The following is a 19,337-nucleotide window of genomic DNA, read 5'->3' on the forward strand; positions in this document are numbered from 1 at the left end:
TGTGAGGATTTTAAAACGCTGCCAGAAATTGGTCCTTGCTCAACTTCACAATGTCTTAACTACCTGTCAGAGGTTACCATGTAGCCTCGAGACTATAGATCTGTCCTTAGGGGCTGTTTCCCTGTTAGGTCAATGAAGAGAAAAAAAAAGAACTTATACTCTGCTTGATGGGTAGAGTCAGAATGAGAATAATAATATTAATAACAAGAAATATTTACAACTTGTTTGCTATGTGTAAGGTTTTGTTGTTAGTACTTTATATCCACCACAACTCCTCTAAACAAAGTAATCTGATGAGGAAATTACTAAACAAATTCATAGGTTGAAGCCTTAACCCCCAATATGACTGTATTTAGAGACAGGGCCTTTGAGAAGGTAATTAAGGTTAAATGAAGTCTTTTTTTTTTTAATTTTTTAAATTTATTTATTTATGATAGTCACAGAGAGAGAAAGAGAGAGGCAGAGACACAGGCAGAGGGAGAAGTAGGCTCCATGCACCGGGAGCCCGATGTGGGATTCGATCCTGGGTCTCCAGGATCGCGCCCTGGGCCAAAGGCAGGCACCAAACCGCTGCGCCACCCAGGGATCCCGGTTAAATGAAGTCTTAAGGGTGGGACCTAATCCAATCTGACCAGTGACCTTATAAGAAGAGAGAGACACCAGGGATATAGGCACAGACAAAAGGACACAGTGAAAGGATGGCCATCTACAAGCCAAGGAGGAAGGCCTTGGGAGAAACTAAACCTGGAGTTCCAGCTTCCAGAACTGTGAAAAATAATATTCTTAAAACCACTCAATCTGTGATATTTTGTTGTGGCAGCTCTAATAGATTAAAATGATCACTGAATCAATCTTAGAATTATCTATCTGCTTTCAGTGATGGAATAAATGTCTTTATTGCTTTAAAAACAATCCTAGTCTTTCAAAAAAAAAATATGCTGGAACAACTGGACATCCACATGCAAAAAAGAAAAAAATCTAGATGCAGACCTTACACCCTTTGCAAAAGTTAACTCAAATAAATAGATCACAGACCTAAATGTGAAACACAAAACTATAAAACTTCTAGAAGGTAGTGTGGATAAAAACCTAGATGACCTTAGGTAAGGCAATGACTTTTCAGAGACAACACCCAAGGCACAACCCTTGAAAGAAATAAAATAAGCTCAATTTCATTAAAATTAAACATTTCTAATCTATGAGAGGCAATTCTCAAGGGAATGAGAGGATAAGCCACAGATTGGGAGAAAATATTTGTAAAAGACACATCGGATAAAGGACTATTGTCCAACATATTTTTTTTTCTTTTTAAATTTTTATTTATTTATGATAGTCACACAGAGAGAGAGAGAGAGGCAGAGACACAGGCAGAGGGAGAAGCAGGCTCCATGCACCGGGAGCCCGACGTGGGATTCGATCCCGGGTCTCCAGGATCGTGCCCTGGGCCAAAGGCAGGCACCAAACTGCTGCGCCACCCAGGGATCCCTAATTTTTTTTCTTAAAGTTGAACCATAAGAAAACAAACAATCTGATTTTAAAAATGGGCTAAAGACCTTGACATACTTCAGCAAAAAAAAACATATACAGATGGTAAATAAATACATGAAAAGAGGCCCCACATAGTATGTCATTAAGGGAATGTAAATCACAACAATGAGATACCACTACACATCTGTTAGAATCCAGAACTCTGACAGCACCAAATGCCAACCAAAGTGTGGAGCAACAGGAACCCTCAAGCATTCCAGGTGGGAATGTAAAATGGTACAGCTACTCTGGAAGACAGTTTGGCAGTTCCTCACAAAGCTAAACATACTCTTACTATGTGATCCAACAGTCACTCTCCTTGTTGGTATTTACCCAAAGAAGTTGAAAATTCACGTTCACCCAAAAAACCTGCACACTGATGTTTATAGCAGTTCTAGTCCTAATTGCCAAAACTTGGAGGCAACCAAGATGCCCTTCAGTAGGCATGATAGACATGCCAGCAGTATATATAGATGATGGAATCACCCAGCACCAAGAAGAAATGAGCCATCAATCCATGAAAAGGCGTGAATGAAACTTGGATGTAGGTCACCAACTGAAAGAATCCAATCTGAGAACGCTACTTACTATATGACTCCAACTACGTGACATTCTGGAAAAGGCAGAATCATAGAGAATATTTAAAAAGTAGTGGTTGCCAGAGGTTGGGGGTGGGGAGAGAGGAGAAGGAAAAATGAGCAGAGCACAGAGGGTTTTTTAGAAGAGCAAAACCATTCTGTACGACACCGTAATGATGGATATATATTACTGGTTTGTCCAAACCCACAGAATGCACAATGCCATGAGTGAACCATAACAGGAACTGTGGACTTTGGGTGATAGTGATGAGTCGGTGCAGGTTCATCGGTTGTAACAAAATACCACCCCGGTGGCATGCTGGTAACAGGGGAGGCTGTGCATGTGGGAGCAGGGGGGAAATGGGAAAACTCCGTACCTTTCCCTCAATTTTTTTGTGAATCTTAAACTGCTGAAAAAATAAAGTCTTAATAAGAAACAAAATAGAAAAAAAAGTCCTAGCTCTGTCTGCTCTTTTGGATAGTTCTGTTTGATTTTTACAAGCTCCAGTTTCTTCATATTTTATACATGAAGAAATAATAATAATCGCTACTTCTGAGAGCTAGTGCAAGGAATTAAGGGAGGGCACAGGAGAAAGTGTTGGACACAGTGGCTAAAAATTAGAACTTGGAAGGGGAATGCCTCTTGGAAGCAGAGAGCCTGTGAAGGCTCTTCTTACATTACTGTGTTAGCTTTTCCGCTGGACCACGTGAGGAAGGGTGAATTGCTTGTTGCTTTGTCGGATAAGACCGTGCCATGCTTCATGAAGAAGGCCAAGGGTAGCAGGACACAACCAAGGGTTTGCTGCGCCATATTGTTTACCATGCCTTGCTCTTCAGGCTCAGGTCATCATGTGTGCAAAGCACTAACCTCACCACTTGGGCCCACCTCCCTCCTGAAGTTCTGCATTAACCCAGTGGCCTAGGGTTACAATCCATGACATTGCTCACCTCCCTAGCCCACACCAGAAAGGCGATCCCACAAGAGTACCCTGGCCCACTGGGCAACCACTTACCCACGTCGGCCCCACCGAATGCTCTTCCCAGGGGCCAGGGCCTCATGTCGATTCTCTTCCCATTAATGGTGAGCGACTGCACACAGCCTTGAAAGCCTCTGTTTGTTCCTGTTGATCTGACCAACCAGTATGCATTGGGAGCTCCACCAAGATAGAGGGGCGTGCGGAAGGTAACTTTACTGTACTGGCCCTTTAAGAAAGATGAAAACCGTAACTCACTAACCAAAATCAAAAGCCAAAACACGGCAGATTTTAATGAGGGACATGGTTAAGATGCACTTTACAGCCCCACTGCCTTCTTCCATCTGTATTTATGTTTACAACATTGCCCTACTGGAAAAGTAAACCCACAGTTACCGTAGGAAACCCAGTGAGGGCTGTGTTTGGAGAAGGAATGGTTTTGAAACGCCTAGAAGGGAAAGGAAGGTAGGTCAGAGCCAAGAGCAACCCAACAGGCAGGGCACCGTGCTGGGCATCCAAAAAAAACTTTCTCTTTCCAGTCCTGACACCAACTTACTGTGTTCCTTGGATGAATCATAGGGCTCTTGTGTGTCTCAAAAGGTGATAATGCTAATTTTGTATATATGTGCGCTAACACTTACCTTTCACTCTCCTAGTGGCCCTCACACTAGGTCCTGCGAGAAATGCTGTGTTTGGGGGTGGGGGGCAGGATTGTCACACAGTGTTGCAAAATATTTTGAAATTAGCTCATGGATACAACTTGTGTGTATGTGTGTGTATCTACAGGTAGGTAGGGACATTTCTAATCTTAGAGAAAACCACAATCTGGATTGCAGGTTTTAAGGTTACAAAATACAGACTTGAACATTAGGTGGAACAAAATTAAGGTGACTGGTCATGTGTTGTTGTTGTTGTTGTTTTTTATTACAGATATACTGCATTCATTTGGATTAAAGGGACTGGGGGAAAAGCATGGCACCAGAATTTATAAAAAGTCCGGAATGTAAGCCACTAAAATGTAATCTTTATCTTTTATACTTTTGTTGCCAACAAATAGAACGGCTAATCATTACTTTATCTTTTCTAATGAATAGGTAAGAATCTTTAATAAATAATAGATTGAATATGAGCTGGGCAGCTTTAAAGTGCTTACAGTGGATTTTAAGGATTGTTTGCCAGCCACTGGGCATACTACTTTCGTTACATGAATTGAGCGCCCTGTCCTCAGAATTCACTGCTGGAATTCATCTCCCCTCTGTTCCCTGATCCAGGACCACAGCAAGGGCCTGACAACCCAATCCTTTTTTCCTTTCCTGGACCATTATGTGCATCATAGGGGTAGGTGGTTCCTCTGAGCATCCTTTACAACATCCCAGGCAATAGTCTAGTAAAGCCTGGCCTTTACTGTCCTCTGACGAGGGTTGCTCTGGGTTCTGGAACCTACTTTACCTGCTATGCAAAGAATGAGAAGTGCCTTGGAGTTTGCCTTCCCCCAGGACTGCATTTAGTTTTTGATGGGTGCCGAAGTGTGAAAGTCCAGTTCCCTTGCTTTGGGTTGGGATCACTCTGAGGTGTAACTTATACTGCAGTTTCCCTACAGAATCAGGCTGAAGCCAGACCCTGAAAAACTTTGTAAACCATTATTTAAGAATCAGAATCACTATCTCCCAAGACAGTTTACTGAACATTCCACAGCTGCTGTTCTGCGTATATGGCTCGCTAGCAAGTCCTGGTAGTAGAGAGGCAAATGTTGTCCTGAGAATCCATAAAATTATATGCCTCTTGCAATCAATTCTTATATTCATTAAAAGTATTGATCCTTAGGTTTGGAAAAGATACAAAAACTCATGGAGTCCAAGCTCTCGACTTCCCTACCAAAAGGTTTTAGTAACATGCTTTTTGAACACCCCCAAGGACAGGGAACCATCTCCTGAGATAGAGATAGTTTATTGCACGTTTGTACACCTTTGTATGATTAAGGGGAGTTAAAATTAACTTTCTTAGGCTCCCCCCATTCAACTTCACCTTGATGGTCCACAGAGTAAGTCCTTCTTCCATAAAACTCTCTTTCTGAGTCTATGATAAAAAGGCATCATCTACACCTTCATCTTCTTTTCTTTCCTCCAAACTAAACAATGCTCCTTCTATCAACCATTCTAAGGATTTCAAGTCAGTTTCCTGTTTCAATGGCTGCTGTCTAAACATGCTGCAATTTGTCTGTGGTCCTCTTAGGGTGCATTCACAGATCTGAATGCAAGCCTCTTAGAGGATCTGAGTCACCATTAGAACACTGGAAGCTATATCCAGAGCTACCACAATATAATAGGATTATCACCTCCATTTTTCTAGATGCTATGCCTCTATTAATGCAACTTACAATTTCTTTAGCTTGTTGTTACCACGTGGCTCTGCTTATTAACCTCTATTGGATTACCTTGCTTTAAACCATAAGACATTTTCACATGTATTGCTTCTATTACAGCTTCTCCATCCTATATTCACCATCAGTATTTGGGATCCAAGTTCAAAGCTTCTTTATTCCTATCAAATTTAATTATATTAGGGCTATTGTTCTGGCATTTATGTGATTCTATAGTTCATTTATCCTGTCTTTTTTTCCTTAGAAATACATGCACATATGCATAAGTGACCTCCCTGGATTCATATTCACTATATTTGGATTCTTGTTCCTTTGAAACCACTGGGTCCCAACTGGGAATCAACAAGCCATGGCCCTTTGTGAGACATGTCTTGTCAATAAAACATAGTGAAAAGTCCAGGTAGGGAGGAAGCCGCACACATACACACAAAGGCTTTCTTCCTACATTTTTTCCTCAGAGAATACAGACACCTGCCTGATTATAATTACAGACTCAGTTCCTTGGCAGGTTGCTAATCCAAACTGTTGTTCTAAACGTGGACCTAAAATTGCCTAAAGCATGACCAATATGTGAATACCTAGATGGTTTACTGAGTGGCCCACCAGTTAAATTGTCTTGCCGCTTCCTATAATCATGGCTCCCCAAAATGGTAGATGAAAGGATCATTCCTGCATATTCAACCAAATGAACTTTTTGGGACTATTTTCTAAAGCCACAATTGCAACACCCTGCTGTAAAAGCAAGCTTTGTGTTTGGCACTAATAATGGCTTCTATTCTTACAATACAGGCCTTCTTCTAGCCCGGCTTCGATGTCCTTGTGGAAAAAAGAACATGCCCCCGAGCACAAGGAAGGCCAAGTGCATGTTTCTGTGCACACCCCTTCCCCTCCTCTCCCAATGATGATGTTTGCAAATTTGATTCTTCTCATGTAGATGTGGATGGATGTGGGCTCTAAAAGCCCACCCGGAATGCTAAAATCCAGCAGGGGCACCTCAGAGCTTGGTTGCCTGGGTTCACCATGAAAACCAGCCCAGCCCAGTGGAGCTCAAGCCCTACAGGTCTGTCCTGTGTGGGGGCTGCTGATGGTGCATGGTGGGGGTGGGCCGGGCGAGGGGCTGGCACTCACCTGGGACTTGCCGGTCACCGGGGTGCCGTTGTTCAGCTGCAGCAGCCCGTTCAGCCCATCTCTGTAGAGCATCACCGTGTGCCAGCTCCCTAGTCGGATTTTGGTTTCACTTATGAGGATGGCAACCCCGGTTCCACAGTTAAACCTGTGGGGAGGAAAGGAAGGACAAGGAGGAAAAGGTTCAACCATCTCATCGTGTTTTCAGACCCTGTGGACACCACTTCTGGGGTGATGGCTTCTTTGAGAGCCAATCTGTTCAGTTATGTTTATGAATATCAAGAGCTGCGTTTATGAATATCGAGAACTGTTTAAATCTCTACATGAAAGAGCTGGACACCTGCTCTTTGGGCCAATCTCAGTCTAGTTTTCTTTAATTTTGCCCATAGACCCTTCAAATGTGGAGATGTGGGGTCTTCTTCAACCTGATTTTCATCTATCTATCTATCTATCTATCTATCTATCTATCTATCTATCTATCATCACCCAGAGAGAGGGGGGAGACACAGGTAGAAGGAGAAGCAGGCTCCTTTCAGGGAACCTGATGTGGGACTTGATTCCAGGATCCCTGGGATCACAAACTGAGCTGAAGGTAGATGCTCAGCTACTGAGCCACCCAGATGCCCCTCAACCTGATTTTCTCTGAAGCTTCAAAAACGATGGGCAACTAATATCTCCCCCAACCTCAGCCTTCTCTGTGACTGCCAGATGCTTCAAGTGGATCCAAGGTACAGTGAATTGAGAACTTGAGTCATTCTGCTTCCAGGTATTTCTCTGGGGACTTCCCCCAACTCGCAAATGACAGGATCAGCGATATTAATAACACGTAAAAAACACAAATCTTCACACTCATTCTGGCAAGCTGGCTGGCACTGCCATCTGTGTTCAGCTGAGCCCAAAGGCAGGTGCGGTTTCCACAGGAGGCCCCAACTTGGGGGGCAGGTGTGAGCGGAGGGGGAACATTCGCAGACGACTGCTTTATTCTTGGTTTTGGTTTTGGTTTGGTTTGTTTTTCCTCCAACTTCCCTATGGCACAGGGTACCCACTAGTCACTAGTCACGCCTTACATTTAGAACTCTGACCTTTTCTGGTCCACTTCCAGACAGACACCCTGCCACTTCCGCATAGGTCCTGAGATGGCCAGCGGGAAAGGACACACACCCAGGACTTGTGCTAACTACAGCTCCTTCTCGTGGATTCTGTGTCTCCACGATCGCTGGTGGAGAGGGATGGAGTAGGGAGGTGTTGCAGAGTAGCTTATATAGAGGGGGATACAGAATCACCCCATAGGAGTTGTGGAGCTGGAGAGCGGCTCCCAGCAAAAGAGTACCCAAGCTACTGTGAGTCTCTCAGATCCTCCAAGTGTGAGAACCACTGCCCAAGACCCTGGCCCACCATCAAAGGCCCATGAATCAAGGCATTTAGCAAAGGATGGCGGACCACTGTCTGCCCCAAGTGAGATGTCCAACAGTCTTCTCCAGCTTAACCTAAAGTAATTTTTGTGCTGGAATCATCCGAAGACGATCAGGTTAATGCTTACTGAGTGCTTGCTATGGGCTGGACACCACTCTAAGCACATTTATGTATTAATTCATTGCATCCTCACAAGGCTCCTGGGAGGAAATGCTGGCTCAGAGAGGTTGCATCACTTGCAGGTCAGGCTGCAGAGGAATGGTGCCATCAGGACCTTAACCAGTGCACTAGGGACAAAGACAAGGATGATCCTCACTGGTCATTCTCCAAGAGGGGCTATGGACACCTCCACAAGGATCGTTAAAACACTCATGCCTCCACAAAATTCTGTCCCCAGAAAACTGCACACAAACTAAAGGCAGCTTCTAAGGTATCTTGGGAGAGAAAAGACCAGGGCTAAGGAGGAGTGCCAGCCTGCCATGGCCCAGGGGGAAGACAAGGATGGGCTTTAAGCCTCTGGGAACCCTGAGGAGGTTGTCGGCTCCTTTTTGCTCTCCATGGCTGTCAGTCCTATTTGCCATAAGAGACAAGAAGATCACAGCCTCCTTCCCATCACATCTACTCAAGCCCCAGGAGCAAAGGGACTGGATGGCTTTGGCTCACTGGTACATTCACAGAACCTACAATAGTGCCTGGGATACTGCAGGTGCTCAAGAAACATTTCCTGTTGATTGAACGGATGGTTAATTACAAGATTCCAAAACTCAAGTTTCAAGGGCAACTCGCAATCCTGATATAACACTATTTAATAAACAGCTCCATGGTCACCTTAAATACACTGTTCCTTTATCTACAAGAATCCATCCCATTTATGTGTTACTCACACTGTAAAAATGTAAACACAATGTAGGATGGTATTAAAATTCCATAAGGTTTTGGTGGGAGTTACCTGAATTGGAGTGAGCGTCGGATAATGGCCAGAGACATGAAGTCGCCCCTCCCGTATTCATTCTCTCCACAGTAGAGCAATAAGCCATCCTCTGCCTCTGCCTATTGTATAAACAAAAGCCACATGGACAGTGAGCATCACGTGGAAACACTCATGACTATGCAACACGAGCATTCTCTCTGTGGTCCTATTTACAAAGGGGCAAGCACATGGATTCCAATTAATTCCCAGGTACCAATTCTCATTTCCTTTCCCCTAAACAAATGGCAGTGATAAACACAGTGTGAGGAATGGCAGGCAGTTTAGAGAAAGCTGGCTCTGCCTTTGGCCTGCTCTTCCCTTGGCTTCATGGGTCCACCAGCAGAGCCTCAGGAAAACCATGTGCACAGAGACCACAGTCACAGAGAGGCTGTTTGTGTGTCCATCGAATTCTATTTTCACCAAAGAGCATTTTTTTTTAACTCTTTTTATTCCCCTCCCTCTGGAGAAGCATGCAAATTTGCTCCTTTCCTTCAGTTAGGACAATAAAATACCCGACCCTGCTGATAGACTGACTAGTCTGGTCTTCACCCATATGTTGGCTGCCCTAGACTGGGACAGATCAGCTTTTGGACACTCAACACTGCGACCATGACCTCAAGGGGACTCGCTTCCAGATCTTCAAACCTCATGGTGTTGTCTGAGATGCCCAAAGTAAAGCTGAAGTCACTGACTGAATTCTGATTTACAGTTGACTCAGATCAGAGAGCATCCATTGGGCCCTCACTACGTGCCAGCGTGGTTTATAGCAGTCTATTTGTTCAGTTACAGTCATAGCAAGGAGGGCAGCCATTTGAGTTCCCTTTAAGAGGGATTTTGGAATGGGGAAGGCATTATGCCTCTGAGATTCTGGTCCGTGAGGAATCACAATGGTGAGGTGCAGGGCTGGGCCTACATGCTCTCACTGGCCAGCCAGCCATTTCCATCATTCAGTAGTGAACAGAACCCACCCTCCACTCACTGGCACCCTCGAATGTGTGAATGCGCCCACTGTTCTTATTATCCTGTGAGCCAGTTTAAGGACAGACTCTGTGTCATACTTACCTTTGCTAAATTTACCTCCGTGCTTCCTGCGCTCCCAGCCCGCCCCGTTTGATATGGCACAAAGCTGTGCTAAGGTGTCCTTCAGCTAGGCATTCAAACAACTAATCCTTCTTACCCTAAATTCAAGAGTAATTTGAAATGCCTGATAGGAGTTCTTCAGAGGTTCAAAGATTACATAGGAGTGGCCAAAGAACTGAGGATACTGTATAGCAATATCTGAAAAAAGAAAAAGACAACATGAAAGAACACTATTTCCTTACTTCTTCAAATGCAAAAAGCAATATATGCCATTGCCTGGATGTCCTTAAGTGAAAACTCTGAATATCTGTTAAACCTGGCTTATTACTTTCTCTCTCTCTTTTTTTTTTTTTTTTTTTTTTTTTTTTACACATCTACGATTATCATTCTTGGGAACTTTGAGCTTCTGAAATTCTTAGGGAGAAACTGGAGATTGTTAACTTGCTACTCTAAAAAGAAATCAATGTTTTCAAGACCACTGACACCTAGCTTCCAGCTGTACATTTGTATAATGTGACTTGGTTCAATTATTGTCTTTCTTAACCTTCATGTACATGTTTTCAGCTGCACTTTTTCAGGAGAGATGTGATCCAAGTAAAGTCCACCTCTCCAAGGTGCCACTAGGGTGACTTATTAATTTCTCCAAAAGTACTGCATGTGTGGCACACATAGAAACTGGGCTGCTATTCAACTAGAAGCAATGGAAGTGGTCTTACATTTTTCCTGGATAGCTAATTCAATTATGAATACATGGAAAAGTTGCTTATCTTGGAAAAGGGCTAGAAGGAACAATGTGTGGAGCACAAAACTGCCCTTTGGCTCCCACTGGGGCCAACCCCTCATCATGTTCCCCTCATCGAAGGCCTACCTTCTGAGCAGGTCGCACCACCTTTGCCCAGGTTGCAATGGCACCGTGAGCCCCCCCAGGTGTAGTCACTGGCACAAAAGCTATCAGCAGAGCAGAGAATTTCATCACAAGACATGTCAAAGAGCCTTGGCATTATAGCCACATCATTCTTTCCTTTCCTCTCCAATGGAGTGGGCTGGGGAGCCACTGTAGTTGTTGGGAGAGATGCTAGCGTAGGGCGGACAAGCCTAGAAACAGTCTTTGGGTTTGACTTGGGTGCCATCTTGGATTCCACAAAAAATTTCCTATTTCTTCTTTTAGTAGCATAAAGTGGTTCCACCTACAGCCATAGAAGAGAAATGGTTCAGGATTAACACAGAGGACAGTGTTCAGACAGCCTTATTTATGGTTGATTGATGTCTAATACTTAAAAATATGGATGCTTTTGTTATTTCTCAAAACCCTAGGATGGATGTAAATGGAGCGGATAGTACTGATCCCAGTTTGTGGATAAGAACCTTAAGCTCAAGGATTTTAAGTGCTTTGCCCTGTGCTATTTAGGAAATCAATGGTAAAGCTGATATTGCATGATCTTTATTATTATAATATCACAAAGATGTGTTATTTTGTCAAGGAATTGTTCATTTCCTTCTAATACTTGACTTCATACATTTTACTAAATATGTTTCTGCCAGATTGTGAAGTCAGCAGGCAGGGGCTGGCTACAGAACATTAGCATGGTTGGTACCTAGTTACTACTAATTTATGAGCACCTGGAGCCTAATAGAGAAAATTTGTGTTAAGAGCTAACGGGCCAATTTAAGTAAGTTTAAGTAAAATGTTCATGGTCCATTGGTTAAACTGCCTTGTTCAGCATGAAAACAAAAACACCCAGGTTTTACAAGCAGAGATTGTTGTTACCTCCTCAAAGGAAATATCCAAATCTAAGTCATCTTCAAATCCCTCATCATCCACACCAACGCCCATGTTGGTGATATAACAAGGTCCATAGCGGCCACTTCCTCCTTCCTCGGGGCCTTCACAGAGAAAAGAGCACACACAGTCACCATATGCCTGCCTTCCCCTTTCTATCCTAACTGAGCCATATACAGAGTTCTGTCAAATAGATCGGGATGTATTGGAAACACAAAGAATTCAACATAAGAGAGGAAGTCTCAATGACCAAAAAATTTAAAAATGTTTCATCTCATAAGTACCAAGGAAATGCCAATCAATGCCAGAAAGAGCTGCCATTTTATACTGACAAAACTGTCAAAAATGTAAAATGTGGGCAATAAAAGAATATGACCAAAGATGGGATCCGTGGCAACTCTTTATACACTGATGTTAGATGTGTACAATCACTTTGCAAGAATACTTGGAAATAAGTAGATAATGTTCACACCTTTTGACCCAGCAATGTCACCCCAACTTATAAAATCTGGAGAAATTCTCCCACATGTGAACCTGTACATGTGCAAAACACATTCATAGCCTCAGAATTTACAATGGTAAAAAACATTTCAAATTGGCTATTATAACAAGCAACACCCTAAATATCTGTCAACAGAGAATAGATAAGTGAATTACACTGTATCTATGGAATGGAATGCTATATTGCAGGGGAAATAAATGAATGAGCATTTAATGCATCGACATGGCTTAATCTCACATTATTCCATGCAAAAAATGCAAGTGGCAAGAGAACATATCCAGTTTGATACCATTTATATAAAATTCAACAGCAAGCAGAATTTAACATATTATCTAGGGAGAAATATGTATAGTTACATGTGTATAACTATATAGAACTAAATATGTATATATGTAAATATACATATAGTTCTAAATATGTATATGTAGGATAAATATGTTAATTAATTAATACAAATATATATTACTATATATTATATATTAATATAAATATATATAAAATATATATATTTTTTTAACTCATAAGAAAACTAAGACCATGACAAAATATCTGGGGGAAGTTAGAAGACAGATATGAATGAGCTGTGGGACCCAGAGCCCTTTGAGGGGCTACCTATCACAGTCTATTTCTTAAGACAGGTGCTGGATAATTGTGAGTGTTCATGTGATTTTTATATGAACCCTTCATGTATGAAATATTTCATTACAAATTCTTTGAAGCAAGAAAGAGACATTGCACTAGAGTAAACACTCCTATACCCAGAACAATGGGCCCCTACATGGGTATCTTGGGTGCCACCATTTCCATCTACATTAGCAGGACAATGGGATCTTTGAGAACTGGAAGGTGGGCTGAGGAAAACTCTTAGGAGATAATACATGATGTTGTCCTTTGGGGGATGGGCACAAAAAACACTCACCAGGGTATGTGAGTCTTTCAAAGTGCTGCTCTATAACCCCCCATTTCCTCCCAGTTGGTTTGGGCATAGGTACCAACTGCATTCTCTAAACAGGACACACCGGGCACCGGCCCTTGTAGCAGAAACAACTCTGGCAATAGAAATGGACTTTTGTAGGTTGCCAATGCCCATCACACACTCAGTGTTTGGATGACTGGTTGGAGGAGAAGTGAGGAGAAGGCGGGAGGAGGAGAAAGATAAGAAAAAAATAAACTGAATTTAAAGATGTTTGCTTTCATAATAAGCTAAGCCAAATAAGCACCTTTGTCACAAAAGCAAACTCACTCTCCTTTAACCAAAAAAAAAAAAAGAAAAAAAGTGAGCAGATTGAAAACAGAGTTGAAAGACATGACAGAAAGAGGGCGTGGGAAGCCTTCTCGGTGGGCGCACTGTTGACCAGAAATCTCTGGACCAGGAAGAGAGAAACTATGGTGAGCAGGTAATCTGGAGCCACCAGGGAAGGAGCTGTTCTCAGGTGCTAAGGCACATTTTGGTAGAGGTGGGATAGCACAGGGGAGGTGGTGTTCTCACCACCCTCATTTCAACTCTCCACAGTTTTATTTAAGATAGCCCACCTGTCAGCTGAAAATTCAAGCCTGTTGATTCCAGTTTTATACCTGGATGCAAGTTCTCTTAAGCTACCTGCATCCAGCCAGCACAGCTGGGTCCAGATGTCTTCCCACAAAAAGCCAGGAAGCCCTTGAACGCAGCTTTCCTCTCTCTTGTCTCTCCATATCTGTATCTTTCTACCTCTCTCCTCAACTCTCCCTCTTTCTCTGGTCCATTTCTCACTCGCTGTTTCTAGGTCTGGCTCTCTCATATATTCACAATCGTCAGATTAAGGAGGAAAGAATCCATTTCGCAATAAAAGAACTTTACAGCACATACATGAAAAGAGCTGGGTTTTATCTCCAGGTCTTCCCACCTCCAAGGTGTTCTCTCTGCCCTGGGCCCACTCTCGCCATTCTTGTATTGCACTCGTCAAAGTCAAGATTCTCTTCATTTCATCTTATGATACCCTATCTGAAAAATAAAAACTTTCAAAGACTACCACTACCTACAAGATAAATCCTAGGCTCTTGGTCAAGAGTTCAAGGATCTCATTGGTAACTCCTCTTTCTCCTCCTCCTTTCCCCCGTCACCATCATTTATGGAAACCTACTATCTCTTCACAATTAACAGATATGGCTGTGTGCATAACATAATACATTTCTAGACTTTACAATAATCCTGCAAAGTAAGTATGGTTAATTTCACTCTGCAGGTAAATAAATTGAAGCTCAGAAGGATTAAATGATTTGACTAAGATCAAAGACTGTAACAGGCCAAGACTAACTCCAAGCCAGGGTCTGTCCGGTTGCTACTTTCCCAATTGCCTGTCAGAGAAGAAGCCACTGTGGAGGTGGAAAGAGCCTGGGATTTAGAAAATTAACACTTATTGACCATTTTTCCTGTGCCAGGAACTTTTCATACATTGTTTCTATTAGTCCTCAAAAATTCCTGTGTCATCGGTATTATTATCTCCATTCTACCATGTGGAGAAATAAACTCAGAAAGATTAAATAACTTGCTTAAAGGCATGCAGATGGCAAATGGCAGAGCTAGAACTTCTCTTTGGTCTCTCTTTTGACTACATCATACTACTTACAATCTGACTTCAAATTGTATTTTTAGCATTTTTTTCCCTGCTTCAAAAGTCCTAATGACCAAACTGGTCAACCAGTTGTCTTCTTATACATCTTGTATTTTCTGATCCCAAGACTGCTTATTGCTTCTTTCCACATTGTCATCTTTTCTTCCTCTCCTTTATTCTACTCACAAAGCTTACACATCCTTCCAATTGCATGCATCCTGTGGAGACAGAGCTGAATGTATATCATCAAAAGGTCAAAATCAAGTGATATTTTAAAAAGAGATCAGACACTTCTAGAAAAAAGATGGTGACTCCACAAAAGATGGAACTGCCAAGACCTGTTGGATACTACTCCATATCCTAGTGGATACATGCCCCTGAATATGAGCTTAGAATAAACTGTCATAGCTTAATAAAATCAACAGATGTTAAAATATTATTTCCTCTGGACTCCTGGCCCTGGAATGCTCTCCTTGTGTTTCCCAACCCAGTTGTGAGTCCCTTGAAGGCAGGAGCCATAATTCTAAATTTCTTGAGATACCTTTCCATCATCCCTTAAAGTCCATCTAAGTAACACTTCACATACTTTAAAGTTGAAGGAGACCTTAGACACCATCAAGTCCAAACTTCCCATTTCATAAATGTGCAAACTGAGGTCACAGAAGACAAGTGACTTGAGATTAAGGTCTTGCATCTCATTAGAAGATCTAGGTCCAGAATTGGATCATATGACCCCTAGTTCAGTATCCATAACACCCTATCATGAACTTTTTGGTGCCAACTATCTAAGATACTTCAGCTGGAAGGACATAAAGACACTGTGGTTGGGTATAGGCAGCCAAGGTCTCCTCCTGCCCTTTAGTCCACCTAGGAAGTCTGTCTTGAAGGAAAGTCCTTAGAGAAAAGGACCACGGATGTGTTGTGGCAACTATGACATTGTTATCATGATGAAAATGGAAATGATGCCAGATTCTCTGTTCTTCCTAATGAGTAGAATAAGGCGTATATTATTCACTGGATAAAGTCCTTTGGTATTTATAACAACTGCTCTGTTTTGACAGGAAATCATATATCTCTTTGAAGCCAGAGGCTACTGCTTGGTTTGGGAAAATGAAGGGTGTGAGATAAGAATGGAGAAAGGAATATAGAATCACGAGGACTCAGAGTCAAATTTTACTTCTATAGGGAAACTTGAGAGAGCAGCTGGCACAACAAGTCCATTTTATAGACGGGTGAACCGAGACTCAGAGAAAAATTGAGGCTCAGAGAGTTGACGTGATTTGCCCAAAAACAGTTCATTGGTGGCATAGCTGATTCAGAATTCTGAGCTCCCCATGGTGCTTCCACTACTGTTTACAGCTTCTTAAATTCCCTATCCCTTATAATAACCTGGGTAGTAGTTACTTGTCTTTTTTTTTTTTTTTTAAGATTTTATTTATTTATTCATGAGGGGGGGTGGTGTGTGCAGAGACACAGGCAGAGGGAGAAGCAGGCTCCATGCAGGGAGCCTGATGTGGGACTCGATCCCGGATCTCCAGGATCAGGCCCTGGGGTGAAGGCGGAGCTCAACCGCTGAGCCACCCCGGCTGCCCGTTACTTGTCATTTTTAATAGGAAGGGAAGGAGCACAGCATGACTGGAAGAAACATGGAATAAAATTCTCCACCTCAGAGTTCAAAACCATGGCTTACATATAGTTTCTACCAATGCCATTTCTCAGTGAACACAGAATGCGCCGTCTGAGAGAGTGATAAGAATTCTCTCAGTAGCCTGGGGTATTATAATTAAAGTGCATGACTTATCTCTTTCTACTTGGCATGTTGTTAATTAGGAAAAGAGAACATTAAAAAGAAGGCATTTACTTAGAACCAGAAAAGTCAAACCACTGAATGCAAAAGAAGTTCAAGGGTTATTCCACTACAAGAAAAAAGTAATACACAAAATACAAATGACTACTAACAAATTACAGGTGACTTATTTTGCAAAAACCTGTATGTTTGTTTTTTTTAAAGATTCGTTTATTTGAGGGTGGGGAGAGAGCACAGGGAGAGAGAAAATCCTGAAGCAGACTCCCTGTTGAGCACAGAGCCTGACTCAAGGCTCAATCCCAGGACCCTGAGATCATGACCTGAGCCAAAATCAAGAGTCAGCCGCTTAACCGACTGAGCCACCCAGGAGCCCCTGTATATTTATTTTTATAAAAGCATCACAAGCATTCTACAAATAGTGAGTTTCTCTGATGTATCAACATGGTGTAGTTGGAAATACCCCTGGTCACGGAATCCAAATAATTACAAGAGGCACACGGACGACTATGTGACCCTGGACAAGACACTTATCTCTCTGGGTCTCATGTTTTCTAATAAAACAAGGAGTGGGATTAGATTTGATGACCTACAGGATCCTTTCCAGCACTAACATTCTGTGACCCTAAAGTTTACACTTTTGATTTAGACATATTGTTGGCATCTGTTACTTCAAGCAAGGTTTGAAAAAGATACAGCTGGGGAATTTTATTTATGTGGATAAAAAGGAAAAAAAAGGAGTTAGTTCAGCAAGGAAGTTATATGCTTTGGGGATTGTGGCTTTGTGTTCAATGTTATTAGCTTCCTAGAAGATAGGATATCATTTATCAGAATTCATCTTCACTCATAAGGACCAGGGTATGTGAGTCCCTTCTCTTAACAGCTCTTGGCAATGGATGAGAGAGGAAAAGATATTCTCCACTCCTGAAGTTGTAATCATGCAGGGAGTTTCCCAAAATAATGTTGAATTCTTGTCCAACCCCTCTGCCTCCCTACAGGGGTAGAGACAGTAACCTAGCTCCAGGTGGCAGTATTTGGTCCATGGTTCTGAAGCCAATCCATCAAAGGACCTGGGGGAGGGAGGAGGAGTTGTGGGCAAATTTGGTCCCTCCCACTTCCCTTCTCAACCTAGAAAAGTGGAAAGCAGTGACCTGGGCAGGTGGGACTTCTCTGCAAATGCAAACTCTGCTTCAAGTGGGCTCTTCCCTAGGCAGAGGGGAGTTCTCAAACCCACTTTGTACCTTAGAGTAAGCTACTTTCTCTGCCCAGTCTTCTCTGCCAAGCCTTGTGCTGGAAATTTCAGAAATAACGATAGCAATTTGATTCTTTATCTGCTGACTCTGTTGTCTTATTTCTCAGTTGGTTCAGAAAATGGAAAAAGAGGATAAGTGTTTTTAAGTGGGCATCCTCAAAACCTCAATTCACTAGAACAAGAATGGTTGGAGGGAAAGAGTCCCCCATGAGGCAATGTGTCATTGAAACTGGGTCATCTCCTCCAGCGCAAATATTCAAGATTTGGTTGGCTGGACAGAAAAATGGCAGGTCAGACCTGTGGCCTTTGTCCCTTTAGAGACTCTGTGTTACTGCCAGTTCAAGCCCCATCTCATACCAATTTATTCCTTCTTATCCTGCTCCAGCCAGAAAAAACATTGGTTCTTCTTTTCATTTGGGAGGTACATCATGCTTTCTCTTGCCTCAGGGTCTTTGCACATGCACATTCCCTAGGCTTGGAAATCTTATCCCTCATTGCCCATCTTTTGCCTTTTTAATTATTATATCTCTGCTCAAAATCACCCTCTTGGGGATGTTTTCTCATCCCAGATAAGGTCAGGTTCCCTTCCTATATATTCTCATGGTTCTCTCCTCTTTTATAGCATTTTAAACTTGTAATTATATATTTATTTGTGGAATGATTTCATAACAGTGACTCTTTCAATAGATTGAAAATACCTTAAAGAAGGTAATATCGTCTATATTGGTTTCTACTATAACACCAAACCTTACTCACTCCCAGGAACATTGTAGAAATTTATAAAATGTATAAGAAATAAAAAGAGTAAACTTTTGAAATAATTTAGGCATAATAAAAATATATGACTGCAGCATTCATCTGGATTCTTAAACAGCAAAACTTTAGGCACAAAAGGACCCATAGAAAGGGTTTAAAAGCTATCAACAATTCTTTCCAAGATCTTAAAGAAAGCATTCCAGAGACCTTGCCTTGAAAATAATCCATACCCTGTGCCCCTTCTGGGGTGAGTCTTCCAAGTGGCTCTTTGGCATTAAGTTGCTTTGGCTTGGGCTATCTGCTTTAAATGAAGTCAGTCCTGCCACCCTGGCCAAAAATGATGGAACCAGGATCTATGCCTGAGCCTAAGACAATCATATCCAGACCAACCACCTCTGAGAGGCCTGTGTGAAAATCTACCAAAAGACAGCATTCACATCAGAAGGCAAGGCGGATATTTCAACCTTAATCCTTCCTCCCTTACCTCTTCTCTGTAGGTGCTACAGGAGCTAAACATTGGACTTCTGAACCTCTTTTGCATCTAGAGGTGGCCGTGAGGTAGTCTGGGTCGGTAAGATGTAAGTAGAAGTCTTTTGGAACTTTCC

General features: G+C 42.3%; 1 protein-coding gene across 2 annotated transcripts in view; it reads right to left on the minus strand.

Annotated features, from left to right (window-relative positions):
- The window catches only part of EGFLAM (EGF like, fibronectin type III and laminin G domains), a 181,798-nt gene that overhangs the window by 42,969 nt on the left and 119,492 nt on the right, over positions 1–19,337 (minus strand). For both annotated transcript variants that reach the window (XM_038535273.1, XM_038535274.1), the window contains exons 8-13: positions 11,816–11,931; positions 10,916–11,234; positions 10,145–10,245; positions 8,947–9,047; positions 6,588–6,732; positions 3,119–3,308 (exon numbers count right to left, since the gene is read on the minus strand). In XM_038535273.1, the coding sequence (XP_038391201.1) occupies positions 3,119–3,308; positions 6,588–6,732; positions 8,947–9,047; positions 10,145–10,245; positions 10,916–11,234; positions 11,816–11,931 (972 nt within the window). The remainder of the gene's footprint in view (positions 1–3,118; positions 3,309–6,587; positions 6,733–8,946; positions 9,048–10,144; positions 10,246–10,915; positions 11,235–11,815; positions 11,932–19,337) is intronic.

This window comes from Canis lupus, chromosome 4 (genome assembly GCF_011100685.1).
Source record: "Canis lupus familiaris isolate Mischka breed German Shepherd chromosome 4, alternate assembly UU_Cfam_GSD_1.0, whole genome shotgun sequence".
Classification (NCBI taxonomy): Eukaryota; Metazoa; Chordata; class Mammalia; order Carnivora; family Canidae; genus Canis; species Canis lupus.